Source organism: Arvicola amphibius, chromosome 15 (genome assembly GCF_903992535.2).
Source record: "Arvicola amphibius chromosome 15, mArvAmp1.2, whole genome shotgun sequence".
NCBI lineage: Eukaryota > Metazoa > Chordata > Mammalia > Rodentia > Cricetidae > Arvicola > Arvicola amphibius.
In genome coordinates, this window is record NC_052061.1 from 14,012,249 (window position 1) to 14,032,326 (window position 20,078).

Here is a 20,078-nt window from a genome sequence, read left to right on the forward strand (position 1 = left end):
GAAGTACCAGGATGAAACTAAGTGCATATTCTCAGTGGCGACAGCAGGCAGGATCCTGGCTTACCCGTGTGTAGCTAGAGGCTTGATCCTGTCACATTTCAGAGATGTGAGATGGAAAACCCATATTTTACATGTTATTCACCATGGATCCGTTTGGTCCCATCAACACAGAACCTGTCTTAACAGCAATTGTTTTCCAGGGAACTAGCTTTCCAAGATTTTGGTGTTGACTTAGATCCCCATGGGGAGACACAACAACAGGATTTTGTGCTGGGCTGGGCATGTGTGAGGCTCTTGGTTCAAACCTCAGCATCAAACAAACAAACAAATAAACAAGAAACCCCCACCTATATTTCCCTCAACTCAGAAACAGACAGTGAAAGCAAAACCCCTTTCCTTGGATCCAGGACTTAAGCACAAATATGCACACAGCCCTGTGAAGCAAGCATTTACACTACTCCAGTAGTATAGGTCAGTATGTTTTCTTTTCTGCACCATTTGCTTCTAGTGCACAGGTTGGATTTGAAGACCTGTTGGTGACTATAAGTTATAATTTGAAAACTTGTTCCAGAGAGCTCTATTTTCCACTTGGAAGGGCAGAATAACTTTCCTTCTCAGTCATGACTCAGAATGTGACTGTTGGTTATTCTGGACACTCGGTCCCCCTTTGGAGCACCGGTTTTATTTATTTTTCATTTATTAAAAATAGTTTTTCCTCCTCACATAATATATCCCGATTATGGTTTCCTCTCCCTCTACTTCTCCCAGTCCCTCCCTACCTCCCCTCTCATCTGGATCCATTTCCTTTCTGCCTCTCATTAGAAAACAAACAGGCTTCTAAGGGATAATAATAAAATAAGATATAATAAGACAAAACAAAAACTAACACGTTGGAATTGGACAAAGAAAACAGAAGGAAAAGAGCCCAAGAGAAGGCACGAGAGTCAGAGACCCACTTGTTCACACTTAGGGTACGAGTTTTTAATACGCCTACATGCCTAGGCTTGTTTTTTCATCATTTCCACTTAAGTGTACCTAAAGATATTCCTTTGTTTCTCTTTTATCCCCTTCCCCCACCTTACTTCAAGAAACATTTCCACGTGGTGACTGCAGTCAACAGGTTAAGGAAATTTCCAACGTGTCCCTAATCTTCAACTCTGCTGCTCCACTGGGCCCAGGAATTCTTGAGACAACGTGAGGTGGTCATATGAAGAGATTACTCAAGATTTTATGTAGCCTGGCCTTTTGCTATCATTGATTCCTCTTGGTTTGCAAAGAATGATGGAAGAAAGAGAGAGAAAGAAAAGAAGAAAAAAGAGAGAAGAAAAGGACAAGGAAGAAAGCTAGGGAGGAAGAAAGGTTGTTGTTGCCCTCCTTGTGGATAAAAAGTGTTTGGTTTGGTTTGGTTTTGTAAGCTCTAGGAATGTTTCTCTGCCTTGTAAGATCACCAGGTCTGATACACTGCTTCCTGCCTAGTGCCCTTTCTGTTGGTAATAAGAGAAGGCGTGCTCAGGATGGGCAGGGAAGTCCTACCTGGCTTTAGTCAAGTTTGAATTCTAGACTTGTCATGATTAAAGAACTCAGCAGCGAGGGAAGTATGGATCTGGAAAGGGTTAGGGGCAAGAGTGGGGAATGAATATGACCAGAACATATTGTATGAAATCCTCAAAGAATTAATAAAATATATTTTTAAAAAGGAATCGGTAGATTTGAGCTGCTTGCACCTGGTCAGAGACGCTCCTTTCTGCAGTGGTGGTAGTGAGTGCCCAGACTGGGAACCGGGCAAAGCGCAAAGCAAGTAGGCTCCGCTCTGGGTGAGTCATCTTATTACCCTCCCGCTATCCAAGGCTCAGGGAAAGCCACAGAAGAGTGGACAGAAAGAATCTAAGAGTTGGGGAGGAGGATGAATTGAGTGAGTGCTCTGAAGTGCTGTCTCCTAGACACGACTTTCGCAGGCATCCAACTCACAGCTTCTGTAGCTACAAGATCAAGTCAGTCAAAAACGAATGGGAGGGAACTCCTGAGGTTCACCCCTATTGGTGGAGCTGTTGGCAATCGATAGCTGATGGGGTAGGGAGAATCCTTCTCCTCCAGCCTCTAGTAGTAGCTGTTCATGTCCCTGTGGATGCTACATTCTCATGTGCATATGAGCAGTACTGTTAGACTTGGGAGTTCCCTAATAGCAAAACAATAAATGAAAAGAGGATATGAAGCTAGGAAGGAGATGGGGTGGGAGGATATTAGGGAGAACTGGAGGCAGGTAGATGGATACGATCACTATGCACTGTACTACTGTATGGAGTGTTCAAAGAATAAAGAATATCATTGAAAAAACTCTGTAGATTCTTTTGCAAGGAAAGACCTGTCATTTTTTTTTTCTCCCAGTACAAAGGTTTCCAGTGTCAAGAATTCCTAGAATTAGGACTGACTTAAGGGCAACAATCTCATACTTCTCCACTCTGCTCTCAGGATATCTGAGAAGAACCTTCGAATGTTTTAACTCCTCTTTTAAGAGTCAATATTGGTCAGGCAGTGGTGGCACATTCTTTAATCCCAGCACTCGGGAGGCAGAGGCAGGCAGATATCTGAGTTCGAGGCCGGTCTTGTCTACAGATGTGAGGACATCTAAGGCTACACAGAGAAACTCAAAGAAAAGAAAAGAAAAAACAGAAAAACATTAGCCAGGTATAATGGCTATACCTGCAATCCCAACACTCAAAAGTCTGAGGCAAGAGGATTTCAAGTTGAAGCCAGCTGAGCTACATAATGAGACCCTGTCTCAAAAAAAACATTCCATTTAAATAGAAAATAAAAGAACCATCATCCACCTACATTTCTTTAGTATCATTTGAAATTTTATAACCTATCAGCCTTCAAGATCAAATTTGATTATTTTGAATATGCTTTAAAAACTTGATATGTACCCCCAGCTTCTCTCTAATTCTTACCCATGCTGACATCCCCTTTCTTGGTTATGAATTTCTAGTCTCATAACTCTGGACAGTGATATACACTTTATGGAAGAAAAAGATAACTGTCATGTCTAGCTTTCTGATGGTAACTCAGAAATGACACGGCTGCTGGGGATTGAGTTCAGGTCCTCATGTTTGTATGGCAAGCAGTTTACCACTGAGTCGTCTCTTCAGCCCCCAGATCCGTTTTCCTCCAGACTTTCAGTCACTGTAGTGACCTTTAGTTTTTAGCTAGATGTGTGTCAGTTTCACAGCTTTCTTACACACCCCAACACACACACACACACACACACACACACATACACACACACACAAGACTTTCTGGCAGAGAGCCTGAGTGCAGACAAGAAGTTACTCTGCTGCTGTAGTTCTCAAATTGCAACAGTCCTCAGTGATGCTAGCCCTTGTCAGGATGCTGAGGTTTCCGGGACCATCGTGTGAAAGCCTGCTCCAAGGTGACCACAAATGGACATCTGAAGCAGGGCTGTGAGTACCATCTTAGAGAGACAGTCAGGGGTCTGGCAGAATGTCAGTTATCTTCCTAGGGAAGTATGTAAGGGCAGTCTCCACAGCCTGGAAAGGACTAGAACTGATCTTCTGAGTTCTGTCTACGAGATTGGTTCTTACTCTCCTGGGACTGAGGACCCTCGGATGCTGAATCTTCCTGAAAACACACACAGATTGTTGCACAGATCCAGACAAGCTTGTCCAATAGCAATGCAAAACAAGTGTACAATTTTAATTTTCTCACCATTCCTCTGAATCAGTCATTTAAATCAACTTCAACAATTTAACCAAATTGTGAGAGTCTAACAATGTGCCAAATATTTGAATTGAAGGTACAACTAACTTTTTCAATAGGATTAAAGCCCCCTTCACAGGAGGGACCCCATTCTTCCTCTTATAAAACAAGGCAAAAACCTGTGTCTAGGAAAGACTTGGGTCTGTTGTTGGGTTAGATGGAAATGATGTCCTTATTAAATTGCCCTCTAAACATTTGTGCTTAAACCCATATATTGCTGCTGTTTTTAGACATGAGGAGTTTTTGTTACAGTTGGTGTCAACCTGGTCAAAGATCCAGGAGCAAGTGGCTGTTACTGGCGTCTTTACTACTGATTGGGCACAGCATCCCAATGTCAGCCTTAATGAGAAAAACACAACCATATATGCATATCAAGCCCTCAAGGTGCAGAAAACCATACAGGAGTGGAAAAATGTAATAATTGGAAGAAAAGGAATGGAGCATAGTTATTTGCTCTTGGCCTGATATGGTCATTTGTCAGAGCTCAAGGATGTGGATCCATTCCACCTTGACTAAAGGTCAGAGAGTTCAGGCCTATTATTGCTCCTTCAAGGTTATGACAGGAGGTTTAACCCAGGGTGTGGCTGTCTACAGAATGCTTGGCCTAAAGGTGTGGTCCTTATATCCTCTGCCTAAACAACAGAATACTTAACTCAGGATATAGTTACTTGATGTTTTGGATATTGAAGAGGTAATTGCTCTGTTTGTTCTTTGTATCATGGTAAAGCAGGTTTTTGCCTTCTTCCCCCTCTTTTGGAGTGGGGTATATAAAACTTACGTAAAATAAATGCGGAAAAATTCAGTATTCACTATGTTGTCCTCCCAACTATTCTGTGTCTCTGTCCCCTTTTTTTGTGCCTGTTTTTTCTACGTAACATTTCTAATCCACACGCCCCTACCTTGGAACAAACCCTTCAAGGCTGGACCCCTGACAGATGCCCCCCAGTGTGGGGCTCACAGCAGATGGCGCCAGGATATGTGACCCGTGGTACAAGTGATGAACATAACAGATGAATAAGACACCGCAGGTGTGGACGTGAGCTCTCAAATAAATAATAAATGTGGAAAGGTGTTGATGATCAGGAGTAAAAAAAATTGCATAGCCGGGCGGCGGTGGCCCACGCCTTTAATCCCAGCACTCGGGAGGCAGAGGCAGGCGGATCTCTGTGAGTTCGAGACCAGCCTGGTCTACAAGAGCTAGTTCCAGGACAGGCTCCAAAGCTACAGAGAAACCCTGTCTCGAAAAACCAAAAAAAAAAAAAAAATTGCATATAATTATAGATTTGGGACAAGAAAAAGAGTAGACAGCTGTCTGTACATTTGCTTGGGTATATTTTGATAGCCAGAGGAGCTGGGGTGGAGCAGAAACAAATGCAGAGATTTTTAGAGTTTGTAGATATTGTAAATATCCTGCTCCTCCCACAATGGTGGTACGTTTTTGGACAGCTGCAGGACTCTGGGAAGCAAAGGTACTGCCTGGTTCATGCTCCTGACAAGCTCCTGGCGCTGTGGTCTCAGAAGTGCAGCCTGTTATGGTTTGAGTAAAATGCTGCAGGTTCCCCGAGGGGAGGCAGGCAGCGGGCAGGGGGAACCGAGACCACAGAGGGCCATGAAGGCAGCCAGGTCCCAGACAGGGAGCCTTCAAGTGGCCCGTGGCCCATGAGGACCTGCGGGTTCTAGGCACTGAGCCACATGATGGGTGAGAGACAGGACGGATAGGCACGCCATGCAGAGTGAGGTTGGATATTTATTTAATGGGTTATGGAGGGGAAAGGGAGGGAAGGGGAGAAGGGAGAAGAACAGAGAGAGGCAGAGAGAAATAGAAAAACAAAGAGAGAGGTTAGAGGGGAAGGGGAGAAGTGGAGAGAAGAGAGCAGAAGCAGAAGCAGAAGCTGCCTCTTTGGGAGAGAGATGGAAAGGGAAGTGCTCAGACTGGAAGTTGAAGGAAGATCTGCCTGCCTGGGAGGGTGTGGAGGGGGGAGTGGGTAGGGCTTGTCTCTTAAAGGGACAGGACAGACCATTACATAGCCCCTGTCTGCCACTGCTGAGTGTGCAGGGGAGTGATGGGAACACGTGATGCATGGCCCAGTGATGGCAGTAAGTTGAGGCCTCGAGGAGTCACCACCCTTTTAGGTCTGTTCCTGGGCTCAGAGAAGTAAAAGCAGCTCAGCCATGTACCTCAGAGCTTGGGGAAAGGAAAGTGGGGGTAGTGAAAACAGTGTGTCCCTGCCTGACTAAGCTCCCAGCCAGCCAAGCCTGTGGATGCCTTGGCCTCAAAGTCCTTTCAATGGCAGTTACCTGGGTGCCTGTGATGCAGCTAAGTTTGTCAGTCACCACCATTGCTGGCCTCCAGAAGGACCACTGAACCACAGAGAGCATGACCTGCATCCTGCCAAGACCCAGCAGTCATCAGCAAACTGGAGCCTCCTCCGCTCCACAGGCAGTCACTGCTGGGGAGCAGGGAGCTGCAGGAGACAGGAAAGTTTGGATGGTTGTGCCTCCTGCTGCTGCAGTTAACGGCAGGGAATGGCTGGAGGCAGCATGGCCTGCAAGCCTGACAAGCCTGTATGAGTAGATCAATAGTTTTTAGCAGAGGAGAGGATGTAGACTTCTCCTATTTGGGGGGTTAAAAAGAAATCTGGAGAATGAGAATGATGCAGGATTTGAGAGGAGTTAATGAGACCATGAAGCCCCAGGGAGCTGCTCCACCTACCTAGGAGTCTGTAAAAATGCATGTTGTTGCCTGTCAGATAATGAGAGCTTTTGCAGTTTGGATTAGGAAGATAGTTTGGCTTGTTTAGTACAGAAAAACCAGATGGAATCTAGGCCATATTTTGGTAGGGGACCCAATGTGATCAATGTTTCTTATACTAAGCAACAGGTTGATTGGTTATTTCAAAGCAATGATTCTTGAGCAATTGGGTTTGCTCAATTTATAGACCAAATTGGTAATCTTTTTCCTGCTGATCGATTGCTGCAATTTGCACAAATACATTCCTTTATTTTTTTTTAAATTGTAATGAAAGATCCCTTAAAGGATGCTAATTTAATTTTTATAGATGGTTCTTCCAGTGAAAGAGCAGTGTATGTTGTTGTTGGTAATGGATATGTAGTGCAAATAGCTCTGGCTTTAGCTCAAATGGCTGGGCCGTGAGCTGTTGCTGTAGTATTCCAGCTTTTTGCGAATAAGGCATTTAATTTATAAACTGACAGTCACTACATCTTTAAAGCTCTTCCAGTCATAGAAACTGTCCCCTGCATTGGACCTAGTAATAGTAAAGTTAAATTAGTGTCCCAGCAAATTCAAGATGCCAATCATCAAAGAAAATTGCCATGCTTTGTGGGTCATATTAGAGCCCATCCAAATCTTCCTGGCCCATTGGCTGAAGGTAATGCCTTAGCTGATAAATTTACTCAATTTACCACTTTATCTCAACTTGAGCTTGCTCAGCAGTCATATGCTTTGCATCATCACAATAGTAAAAGCTTAAGAAAACAATTTGGATTAACAAGAGAAATTGCTCATCAGATTGTTAAGCAATGTGATGTATGCCCATAGTATTTACCTGTACCTCATCTGACAGTAAACCCTCGAGGTCTGCTTCCTAATCATTTATGGAAAAAGGATGTTACTCTTGTTGCAGAATTTGGCAAATTAAGATATGTGCATGTGACAATTGATACATATTCAGTTTTCTTAAAGGCCAGACTTCACACTGGAGAAGCCACTAAGCATGCAGTAACTCATTGCTTAAAGTGTTTTTTCATATATGAGAATTCCTAAAATTATAAAAATGGATAATGGATTTGGATATACAAGCAAAGCATTTCAGCAATTTTGTTCCCAGTGGAATATTGAGCATAAAACAGATATTCCTTACAACCCTCAAGGACAAGGAATTGTGGAGTGTGCCCATGTCTTCTTGAAAACACAACTTCAAAAGATAAAAAAGGGGAAATTATACCCCCAGTCATCACATAATGCCTTAAATTATGCCCTTTTATTCTAAATTTCTTGGATGTGGATGCCTGTAAGCAATCTGCTTTATATAGATTTTGGCATGATGACACCAGAGTGACCTTTACTAAATAAAAATGGAAAGAGCCTTGCACTGGTTTATGGAAAGGACCCAACCCTGTTTTAATATGGGGTCGAGGACATATTTGTGTTTTTTCACAAGAGGAGAATGAAGTTCAATGGCTTCCTGAAAGCTTGGTGCCGTTCGTGGAACAGAAGAATACCAGCCCTGATGACACAGTAGCTGCTGAGACCTTCCCAGAGGAGATGGAGTGAGAGATTGCTGAATCTGTGTTCCTGCCCCTCTGATGCTATCATGCTGCAGTCTGAGAAGGAAAGGAGATTGTGGTGATGGTTAAGATTCCTGCTTTCCTGATAGACCTGCTACACAGATTTCTAGACCTTTGCCTATTTGTCTGAGTCCTGTTTACTCTGAAGCTGGCCCAAGAATGCTGACTGAATGTTTGATAGTTTTTCTACACTATATCTTGGGACTCAAAATTCATTTTCCAGTATGGTGTTCCTCTGCTGTAGAAATGGAAAGCCTTGAAAACAGGTACCTCAGAATTTCTCCTCTGGGAGAAAAAGACTTGTTAGAGCCATAGAACACCGTTATGGAGGCAAACATGTGACTGAAGCTCCTCTTCAGAATATGAGGAAAAGTGGCAAAAAAGGTTCTGCTGCTACACAGAGACTGGGACAGCTCAAACTTACCTTTGAAAGTTTAGAAGCAGCAGTGCGATTGGACTATAGGATAGGAAAAAGACTCACAGCTCACCCATCACAGAAACGTTTTCTTGTTTTTTTGTTTAGAACAAAGATATGAGAATTGTGACTTGACAAATCGTGTGTTTATTGTTAATTTTCATACTAGAATCATGGCATTGAACTGCTAATGTTTGTACCTACTTTGGTTTACTATGAAGATGTTACTGGTTAGAAAAAGGTTAGATCTTATATGAGAAAAATTTGACACGATGCCAATGAGTCCTTAGATTTAAAAAGACGAATTTGGATTATGATGTAACTAAAACTGCTAAAGACATTGTAGACCAATCTAAATAGGCTATTCTTTACTCCTTTATTAGGAGGTTTTGTGGTCATAGAAGCATGTGTATCACAAAGCATTATCTACTTGTCTATCTAGTTATTTGTCAACTCTCTCAATGGAAGGTTGGCTCAGAGGAACATGATGTCTAGCTATGAGCTCTCCCTTAACCCTGCAAAACAGAGGCTGATAGTCAATGACTGGTAAGATCTTGTTCCCTCCAGGCAATCTAAGACAGGACATGAATGACGGAATGTATGTACTGATGACGGGTAAGTCCGAAAGGTGAAAGGAAACAACCTAAGCCAGGCACAGTCATCTGTTTTGTGGCAGAAGCACAGGCTTACCCTCTCTGAGATACCACTGAGGAGTGGATGAGGGGTGAGGTAGGAGGGAAGTTGGGGAGAATAGAAGGAGGAAAGGGAGTGGGAACTGGGATTGGTATGTAAAATGAGACAAGATTGTTTCAAAAAAAATGAATAAAAAAGTAAAAAATAAAACAAATCACCCAATTAAATAGGGATATTAAACAGAGTTTTTCAATAGATGAAACACAAATGACTGAGAAACTCTGAAAGAAATGTTCAACATCCTAAGTCACAGGGAAGTGGAAATCAAAACTACTTTGAGATTTTACCTTACACCAGTCAGAATATCTAAGATCAATAAAACAAATAATAGCTCATACTGGTGAGGATGTGGGGTAAGAGGAACACTCATCCATTGCTGGTGGTAGTGCAAACTTGTACAGCCATTATGGAAATCAGTGCAGAAGATTCTCAGGAAGCTGGGAATAGATCTAGCTCAAGACTCAGCTCTACCACTCTTGGAATCTATGCAAAAGACTCTACATCCCACCACAGAGACACTTGTTCCTCCATGTTCATTGCTGCTCTATTCACAATAGCCAGAAATTAGAAGCAGCCTAGATATCCATCAACAGAGGATAAAAACGAGACATTTACATAATGGAGTATTATTCAGCTATTTGAACAAAATAATCAATATTGTGAAATTCACAGATAAATGGAGTAGGGAAAAAATCATCCTGAGATAATCAGACTAAAAAAGACAAATATGTTTTCTTTTATATGTAGATGTTAGCTTTTAAGCCTTTCATAGGCATGCTACAATCCATATAATCATAGAGGTTAGGTATAGAGTAAGGGACTAGGAGGGAGGAGAGGATTTCCCAATGAAGGGAAATAGAATTTATAGTTTTGGAGAGATGGGGGAATTAGAATGAGAGAATTAAATGGGGGGGAGGGTGAAGGGAGGTTAGGAAGGAAATATGGGGAGGGACAACTAATACTAAGGGCTTTTTGCGGGGTCATATGGAAATATACTACAGTAAAAGCTTCTTAAAATATATACACATATTAAAAAAAAATCTAAATGGAGCCCCAAAATAATGGGAATATGCCCCAACTAGACATCTTTTGCCAGCAAGTGAAATCTCGTGCCAAAAATGCATTATATCTAATTGAGTTACTGGTCAAGGGGGCCCCATGGAAACCCCTAAACAATTTGGGCTATTGCCAAGGCTATTGGTTGCTTTCCACAAACTGATGGAAAGGCCCCGTTGCTGAAGACAACACTTTTATCTCAAGCTGGTGCCTTTACTTCTACTGACTAGTGTTCATGGTACTGGAAAGTGCTCTGCACCTTACCAGAGGAGAAAAGGAAACACCAACCAGCTACAAAGTCCTCATTCTACAACAGTGACCTGCCTGGTGCAATAGTGGCACACGATGTGGGAGTAACCAACTACTATTGGACTGGATCTAAGGCCTACTCCATGAGGTGGAACCCATGCCTGACACTGTCCAGGTGGCCAAGACACTGAGACCAGATAGACCATGGTCCTAGGGGAAAACCAAATACTATATTGCTCTGCTAAAGGATCATAGCAATAAAATGACTAACAATATTCTGCTATATCCATAGATCAGTATCTCATTCAGCCATCATCAGAGAAGCTTCCTCCTGCAGTATGTGGGAGTTAATAGAGACCCAAACTGGACAATGTGCAGAGAGAGAGAGAGAGAGAGAGAGAGAGAGAGAGAGAGAGAGAGAGAGAGAGAGAGAGAAACACCTTGGAATACCTTGGAATACTCAGTCCTAAACGGGATGTCTTCGCCCAACCCCTTCCCTTAGGGCCCAGGAAGCTATGAGGAAAAGGAGGCAGAGATTTTAAGTGCCAGATGGGACGGATGGCACCAAGGACTGATGTCTTAGCTACAACAGCACTGACGCACATATGAGCTCGCAGAGACTATGGCAGCATGCACAGGGCCTGCACAGGCCTAAGACACATGGAGTCCTAGTGTTGAGAGGGGGAGGTGGGCATAAGCTCCCACCCCTAACAACAACAGCAAAACTACTTCAGTTCGGCAGCTGCAAAGGAAATTAGTTTTCTCCATATGTAGTCTCACTGCGTTTATAAACCACACGTAAAGGTAGGCCCTATCTATGCCCACTAGAAGGCCAACACAAATTGAACTCCCATGTTATTTTTATACATTTTCTTGTCTCATAGTTCTTTGTTTGGACATTTTTTTCATCTTATTGATGTTTTGCTTATATATTGTGGTTTCTTAATTTGTGTTTTTATGGGCTTTGTGCATGTGTCTTCATTTCTTGTGCTTTTTCTGTTTTTATTTGCCTGTTTGTTTTCTGTAGAAAGAAAGATATGGAGCTGGATGGGTGGGAAGGTGGGAAATATCTGGGAGACGGAGGGGACACTTAGAATATATTGCATGAAAATATTCTCAATCAAAAGAAAAAAATCTATAAAACTCTCAGTATTAAAGGGTTTACTAAGGTTATATTTTTTAGTGTATGGTTATCAAAGAAATAATCTTTGGTGCATTGTGTAATACACAAAAGGTGCTAATATGTAATTCCTTATGTTGGGCCTCTGTATATTTTAAGTTTATTTGGCATTTCTTCACAGCAGATATTGTACTACATGCTTTCATGCATTGGGTCTGATATGCTTTTCTAGGCAGCAGTGAAACAGGTTTCCATGTAACCCACACTGGCTTTAAACTCATTATGGAGTTGAGGATGACTTTAAACTTGATTCTCCTGCCTTCTCTTCCTAAGTGCTGAGATTACCGGAGTGCACTACACCTGGTTTTATGGAGTGCTGGTAATAAAACCCAGGCCTTCGAGCACGACAGTCACTGTAGCAACTGAGACACATCCATAGTCAAAGCAGTACCTTTTAGTTTCCAATTTATAGATAGATCAAACAGAAGTTAATTATATTTGTTCAAGTGGCAAAGCAGAGTGGGTCTTGAACCCAGGAAGTCTGAGTCTGGGTTCCTGAAGTAGTAGGGCTCAGTGCACATGGGCTTTTTCTTCATTTGAGTAGATACAGATTGTTGGCTTAATGAAGATTACTCAAAGCTGAGGACTGCAACTCAAATGCATATAAAAATAACATTTATTGGGCTGGAGAGATGGTTCAGTGGTTAAGAGCCCCAGAGTTTGAGTCCCAGCACCAACATGGCAGTTCATTGTCTGTAACTCTAGTCTTAGCGGACCTGGCATCCTTTTCTGGACTCTACTAGCACCAGGCACACATGTGGTGCACAAACTTATATGCAGGCAAAATGCTTATAAACATAAAATAAAGCAAATATATGTTAAAAAAATAAACATTTATTAACTTAGGCTGTATAACACTGATTTAGTGAAATAAAATTAAAAAAAAATCACAAAAACAGGTTAAATATCTATGACGCCTTTTGGCTTGAAATATACATTCTAGGTGAAGTCAGAGACTTCCTTAAGCTTAACAGAGAAGCAAATGGTCCCAATTCCATCCCACAGGAGGAGACAGACCTGAGTCTATGGAGGTGGCATGGTGATCTAGTTCCATGTGAGGTGCCTAGTGCTAGTGTCTTCCATATTGAGACAATCCTCAGCATTCCTGGCATACACATTTAGACAAGACTGCTCTTCATCTTCCACACTGCAAAGGACGGTAGTGGACCGGAAATCACTCTGCTGTGGCTGTTTGAGCTTTGGCAGCATTTTCCAAAATTTTCCTTTTCCATTCTTCATAATCCTGAGTCAGACTTTCATCTTTCGGTGGTTTATGTGGGGTTTCTATTATTTCTTCCAGTTCTGTAAGGCAAAGTTATCAAAAGTAATTTCAAACTTATATTTACAAATGACATAAAAGTAAAAACTAAAAGTATCTACTTCAGTTAGGGTAAAAGAATGAGACCCTAACGTGAAATCTAACATGGCAGTGTTCACTTTTCCTTTTCTTACATGCTAAGTGTTCTAAGACACTGAACAACAGTTTGTGTTCAAGTAATCCCACCACAAATAGTATGAAGTAGGTGCTAACATTAATCAAGTTACAGATTAGAAAACTGAAGTTTGTTGAAATTGTACTACCTTTTCAAATGCACATAGCCAGTGGGTACTGTTAAGCAATTAAAAAGGAGGCCATCAGCATTAGATTGTCTTTGTAGCTAGAGTTCCATGTAAGTAACTAGAACATAACTTGAGAATACATTTTTAGGGAAAAAAAGTAGCCAATCACAAAAGTTACTTTTCTGATTATTCAAATAGGGACCTCCTCACATTAGAACACACTTAAATAAAGGAAATGAGTAGTTTGACTCAATCGGATGTTTTCTGTTCTCCTTTTAGGTTCAGTTTATTAAGACTTGCTGTTCAAATATGAGGTGGAGTTCTCTGAACCAGTTTTGGGTTTGGTGCTGCCCAATTTACAAGTCAGTCTCTGTTTAAATCCTATTTTATTTGCCAGAAGATTTTATCAGACACAAAGCAGGATATAAACTCAGGCAGCTTAGCTACCCACACTCACAACGTTTTTTCTTAAACTCATTGTGTGGCTCTGAGTGGTCTAGAACTTGCTCTTGTAGACCAGGCTGGCCTTGAACTCAGAGATCTGCCTGCCTCTGCCTTTGAGTGCTGGGACTGAAGGAGTAAGGAGTGTTGGGATTAAAGGTGTGTATCAATCACCATGCTTGTAGGGCAAGTATTTTTAAACATTAGGCAAATTTTTATTTTTTGGCCACTTTAGATCTTTAGATATATTTTTACTTACACTTCTGTTACTTCAATTTAATTTTTACTTAAGAGGCTGTAGATGGTATTAATGTATCACCCATGCTGGCCTGGAATTCACTATATAGACCAACTGGCCTTGAATTTACAGCAATCCTTTTGTGTTTATCTTCGGAGTGCTAGGATTACAGGTGTGTACCACCACACCTGGCTTGAAAAATAGATCTTAGATCCTATCAAGAGATAGTTAGTGGTTAGGCTTTTCTCTAGTGCTGGCTCTTATCACGTAAACTAGGAACGTCACAGGATTGCTCACAGCAAAATCACACAGCACCAATTTCAGCACCAGGACAACTAGTGTGCCCTACCTTTTGCTGGCGATTCAGTCAATATCTTCTTTTTTTTCAGTGCTGGACCTGCTAAATCTCCAGAGTCTCCTTTCAGAAAAGGAAAAGGTGGTTTCAAGGTTAATTTTTTTTATTTAATTTTATTATTTGGTTATGTAGGTCCTTAGTTGAATCACAGAGCCAAAAAAAAAAAAAAAAAAAAGAAAGAAAGAAAGAAAGGAAGGCAGATAATCTTGCTCTTCTTTTTTTCTGGGTGTTTCTCTTGTTAGACATGAGAGTCACTTCCATCCTATTATAGAACTCAGAGGCTGGCATTTAACACTGAAGTTTCTTTGAGTCAGGGTTTCACTATGCAGTGCTGGCTGACCTGGAACTCACTATGTAGACAGGCTGGCCTCAAACACAGACATCTGCCTGTGCCTGCACCCTGAGTGCTGGGACGGCTGCTTGGCTGACGTTTATGTTTCTATTTTCCAGGCACGGATTTGTAGAATCATAATTTATAAGGTACTAGACCAAGGTACTAGACCATTGTATTTGAAAAACTGACATGTCAATTTTTTCACTAAAGAATTCGTAAACCAGCATTTTCAACTACAGAATACTCACTGTTAATCTGCTGCCCAATCTTCTCTAACTGCTTACACAGACGATCAAATATTGCTTTTTTCACACCGGATGTAGTTATCATTTTCGTTTTATCCACTTTTACCTTCAGGATTCTAAAAAATAATTTTATAAGTTTGTTTTTTCCCAATATTACCAATTTTCTTGTTAAGTTACTCAGCTTACAAATTTATTACCCATTGTCTACATTTTACTAAGATTCTCTAGCTGTCTAGATTTTCCTCTATCCCAAATATCATTAGCTAGAAGCTTATAACTTGCTGTCTTATTGATCCGAGAACTAAAATGCACCTGTTCTGCAATAAATGGGGCAAATAAAGACATCTGTTGTAGAGCTTCATGCCTCTTAGATGTTACCAATTAGCAGAATAGACTCATAGTCAAGTGTTCAACAGGAATGCCATATCACTTTGCCCCACTGCCCAAACCCTGAACCCTACTCATATTCCTCTAGAGCAAGCAAACAAAACAACTGGAGCTGGAGAGATGGCTCGGTGGTTAGGAGCACTGGAGGCCTGGGTTGAATTCCTGCACCCACATGGTAGCTCACAGCCACCTGTAACTCCAGGGGATCCAATGCCCTCTTTTGGGCTCCACAAGCAGCACATATACACATATACACACACACCTCAAGATAACTGACCATTTCTTGCTCAATTTAATATAATTCTAAAAGTGGAGTTCTTTCAACTACATTCCTTTCTTGTATAATCACATATCCTCGTTGAATTAAAAGGATATTGTCTGTGAACGACAATCACTTCTAGGTATACTGCTAATCAAGCCAAACACACCAAAATTAATGACTAGATAGTGAGAAATACATTCTTTAATAGACTACTACATGATTTTTATGTAGAAAGTTCTCTCAAAAGGTGAAATAACATAACTTCAAAGTTATAAAAAATTATTAATATTTCATGGTAATAATTCAGTATGTATACTGATAACTAAATATTTTGATGAATCAAACGTAAGAATTTATTTCAGAAATGTTTTATATGCAGATGAACAGTTGTAGGCAGTACTTTTTTTTTTTTTTTTTTTTTTTTTTTTTTGGTTTTTCGAGACAGGGTCTCTCTGCAGCTTTTTTAGAGCCTGTCCTGGAACTAGCTCTTGTAGACCAGGCTGGCCTCGAACTCACAGAGATCCGCCTGCCTCTGCCTCCTGAGTGCTGGGATTAAAGGTGTGCGCCACCACCGCCCGGCCGTAGGCAGTACTTTTTAAACAATATGCCTGGGAAATCAAACATGACCACTGTACTGACAGATTTTATCAGTTACAAAAAGTAGGGTTTGAAATGAGAATACCCTGCTTATTTATATACATGGTTGCCACTTGGAAAGTAAACCTCGTGAAACACTAGTTCTAAGTTGGCAGCTATATTACCAAGTAACCAAAAATCTGAACACCGGGCTACAAACCACAGCATCACAGGTTTACGATAGACAATGTGCTGAGCTGAGGTCAGTGGAATTATAAACATTCTTCCGCAATGAAAAACTCACATCCTGGCAACATTTCCCAGTGGTAAAAGAACACTCAGACTGGAGTGGGGCGCTGAGACACACACACTTGAGATCTCAGCATTTGGGAGTTGGAGGCAGGAGGATTACCATAAGTTTAAGGCCAGCCTAGGATCCACAGTGACTTTCAGGCCAGCATGGACTACACAGCAAAACTCTGCCTCAAACGCCCGCAGCAGCCCCTCCCCGCCTGCAGCCCACTTACTTGCAGGCTGAAAGTAGCGCAGCCGTGGTGAAAAGCGGCCTGGACAAGTCGAGATCTGCTCGCTGTGTTTCCGCAAGACTGGACTCATAGCTAGGAGAAGCAATGTTTGCGAATTATTTGTCAGGGAGGATTATTTCAAAGGGGCTCGAAATGCAATGAGGCAATTTAGAAACAAAACTTAGGTGTAGTTCCACCTGGCTTCCGACTTGAATTGAATGTCCTGACCTATTGCTACCATTTGCTTGTTGGCTGTGCTGTAACAACTGACTCAGATACTTTTTTAAAAAATATTTATTTAAGAGCTGGAGAGATGGTTCAGTGGTTAAGAGCATGTGCTGCTCTTGCTGAGCACCTGGGTTCAATTCTCAGCATTCACATGGTGGCTCCCACTCACCCATAACTCCAGTCGATGGGACCCAATGCCCTCTTCTGACTTGAGGGCACCAGGCATGCATGTAGTACACAGACATACGTGCAGGCGAACACTTACACAAAATAAATAAATTTTAAAAATTACACATACCTTTGCAGTATCTTTGAAGCCATGTTCACTGCTTCTGTACAGCCGAACTGTACGGCTAGGTCTCTTATTCCAATATTTGAATTTAATCCCAGTAAACACTCAAAAGATTTAAGGCAGCTCTGATACATCTTCTTGTTCAAGCCAGACAGCTTAATTAAATAAGCCTTTGAAAGGAAAAACACACAAATTTTGAGTTCAATATATTATTATCCCTAGATATTTATTAAGTGGTATTAATTATGTACTAATGTTATTTAACTCAAAAATCCACAAGCATGTCAAGCGGACTACTATTTCAAAGAACTCATACTATAGAAGGGTATAATCATGCATGCGTACAAATGATTTAAAAATGATTAAATACTGTCTAAGCTGTGTGAAATATCAGAGGGAGACACATATGTGTGCCTTTGGTGGAAATGTGCAATCACTGGGGAAATAAGGGAGTCCTGGGGGTAGAGTGAGGAAGGTGAGTGTCTGGAAGAAAGGGGGGAAGAACAGGATACCCCACCACAGTAGGGCACCGACTCCATTTGGGGGAGTCAGGGGAGCAAGCAGAATCACATTAAGACAAAAAAGGAGCTTGTCAGAAAAGAATCCGGGGGTGGGGCAGGAGGAGTGTGTATTTACAAAACTACAAGTCACTAGTACAGCTTGGGGTCAGGGTAAAAGAGATCGAAGCATTGGATAGCGACAGAAAGTGAAGAGCTTTAACGAACACATCAACTACAACACAAGCACTGTTAGATACATCACACAAAGATAGATTTTTTTTTTTTTAATCGAGCCATAACAATAATCCAGGGAAAGACTTTTTTTTTAAGTCCTCACTTTATGGCAGAAACTGGCAGCTCACAGAGCTTAGTAAATAGTACTAACATTTGGTTCCGACATGTGACTCTTCCTGACTCTAAAACCCTAAAACATTAAGGATTTTGAGAAGGCCTGGTTCAACTTTCAACAGTTGGAATCCAGAATAGCAGGGAAGAAGAACCCGTGGGCATGTCTGGGGGGATTACGTAACTCGATTAATTGAGGTGGGAAGATGTGCTCACTGTGGGTGGTATAATTTCCTGCCACAGGATTCTGGCCTGTGTAAAAAAGGAGAAAGTGAACCGGGTACAATGATTCACTGATTTCTCCTTCCTGGCTGTAGCTGTCATGTAGATTCGTCAAGTCCTTCGATTTCTGAGCCAGGATAGATTGTACCCTTAGTTAAGAGGTAGAAACCCTCTCCTGTGAGCTGCTTTTATCGGGGTAATTTATCACAGCAACACGAAAAGCCACCCCCAAGAAGATGAAAATGAAACAAAGAAGCCTGAGCGCACATCAGATCGTTCACATGTCATATGGAGGCACCTACTCTATCCAAGGGGCACTCCATGCAGGCAGCGGCAAGGTCGAGGCATATGACAGCACTGCTGGTTTCTGAGCTGTGTGCAGACAGACCGGTGCACTTCACCTTGGACAGCCGCAAGTACTCTTCTGCTTTCCTGGGGATAAACGCAATACGTTCATTAAGATTGTTCCAGAACTCAGTCCAACACTAAGGCAAAGAATTGACTGCAGCACGGTGGACTCATACCCCATCGAACTTCTGTGCAAGTTCATTTGGGGCCTAGAATACACATCCTTTGGAAACGGGAAAAATGACTCCAGACCTAGGTATGTCCCAAGCGCTTTTAAAGAAGAGTGAATCCAAGTCTCCCCAAACAACCCCTCTCCTTACAACATTCCTTGAAGAAGTACACAGAGAAGAACACAGGCAGGTTAGAGCAAATCAAATTCTTTCTTTCTCTTCCTTAAAGTGGTTCTCAGTTTTGGAGGGTTGTGGAAACAATTCTGAGTCCCACACCATTTCTGGCCAGTAGCCCCGGGATGAGGCGTACGAACGTTTTATTTCTAACAAGATGACATTGTTGCTGCGGCGGGTTCGGGGCCACATTTTACAGTTCTCTATTTAAATGATTACGGAGTCCCATCTTCACATCTATTTCAGTGCTCCTTTCTTCGCCTTCCCTCACCTCACTGGGTGCTCTATCCGTCTGCCTGCAATCGCTTCACTTCCAACGACAAAATCATACACCGATCCTCCCAGTCACAGGGCTTCTGAAGACCGAGGCGATCTGGGCCACTCGTGACACGTTTTTCCACGCGTGGCACTATCTAACAAATCAGCCTCAAAGCCATTGGAACCTTTCCTGAATTCTTACGCCCTACTCGTCCTTCCAGCTTTTCACTCTGTATTGTATCTACCTGACTCTTGCCCTTTACAGTCATATCCACGGGGTCTGCGCATGCCTGGCACCCACCACCGTAAACAGGTTCTCGAGCCTGAGAAATGACCAGAGGTTCACCCTGACTGGTTCCCTTTCCGACCGCAGCGCATCCCACAGAGTAGACGACTACGGACGCGCTCTCAAGTCACCCCACAAGCCTGAAAGTTTTTCTCGTGGTAGGGCCGCCCGAGTTTCGCTCAGACCCGTGTGCGGTCATTCCCGCACCGCCAGTGCCTCCAGCGTCGCCATAGGGGGTGGATCCAGGGCCGCGGGGCAGGGACGTATTCCAGCACTCACGGCCGCACTCACCTCAGGACACCCGGCTCCGCAAGACCGAGGCGCCGGGCGAGGCGCCGCACCAGCTCCGACTCCATCGCTGGAAGAAATGCGCGCCGAAATGCAGACTGACTGAGCGCTAAGACCCGCCCCCGGCGCCTCCGGATTGGTCGCGACAAGAAAATGAGAGCGTTCCACAAGCCAATCCTGGTCTTCCTTCTGCGCAAATGCACACGAGGGTGCGCTGGTCCCGGCGAGGTGAACGAGCCCAGCGCTCTATGGCTGCTCCTTCTGCCGCGATCCCCGGCAACACGGCTTCGCTTCCCGCTGTCCGTAGCCCGTGCCGCCGCAGGACCGGTATCGCCCCGCCCCGTCCACTACACACTACCGTCTGCCTCCC

At 42.6% G+C, this 20,078-nt stretch overlaps 2 protein-coding genes across 2 annotated transcripts in view; one reads left to right on the forward strand and one right to left on the reverse strand.

The window, feature by feature from the left end:
- The window catches only part of Mylk3 (myosin light chain kinase 3), a 46,234-nt gene extending 43,965 nt beyond the window's left edge, over nt 1-2,269 (forward strand). The window contains exon 13 of the mRNA XM_038312859.1: nt 1,089-2,269. Coding sequence (XP_038168787.1) covers nt 1,089-1,148 — 60 coding nt within the window. The 3' untranslated portion in view covers nt 1,149-2,269. The remainder of the gene's footprint in view (nt 1-1,088) is intronic.
- A 10,262-nt stretch (nt 2,270-12,531) lies between these two features.
- Nucleotides 12,532-20,044, reverse strand: Orc6 (origin recognition complex subunit 6). The gene is made up of 7 exons (XM_038312822.1): nt 19,712-20,044; nt 18,487-18,616; nt 17,124-17,287; nt 16,601-16,690; nt 14,852-14,964; nt 14,264-14,332; nt 12,532-12,977 (listed from the first exon to the last, which is right to left on the reverse strand). Exons 1-7 carry the CDS (start codon nt 19,774-19,776, stop codon nt 12,850-12,852), a joined length of 759 nt encoding a protein of 252 aa, XP_038168750.1. The 5' UTR covers nt 19,777-20,044; the 3' UTR covers nt 12,532-12,849.
- Nucleotides 20,045-20,078: the final 34 nt, after the last annotated feature.

Bases quoted from the DNA above. Each gene is read 5' to 3' on its own strand.
- Orc6 (XM_038312822.1), bottom strand. From the start codon at position 19,776: ATGGAGTCGGAGCTGGTGCGGCGCCTCGCCCGGCGCCTCGGTCTTGCG. The intron at 18,617-19,711 runs GTGAGTGCGGCC...GTTTATCCCCAG, and splicing joins GCGGAGCCGGGTGTCCTGAG to GAAAGCAGAAGAGTACTTGC. The intron at 16,691-17,123 runs GTATGTGTAATT...TGCTTCTCCTAG, and splicing joins GCTTCAAAGATACTGCAAAG to CTATGAGTCCAGTCTTGCGG.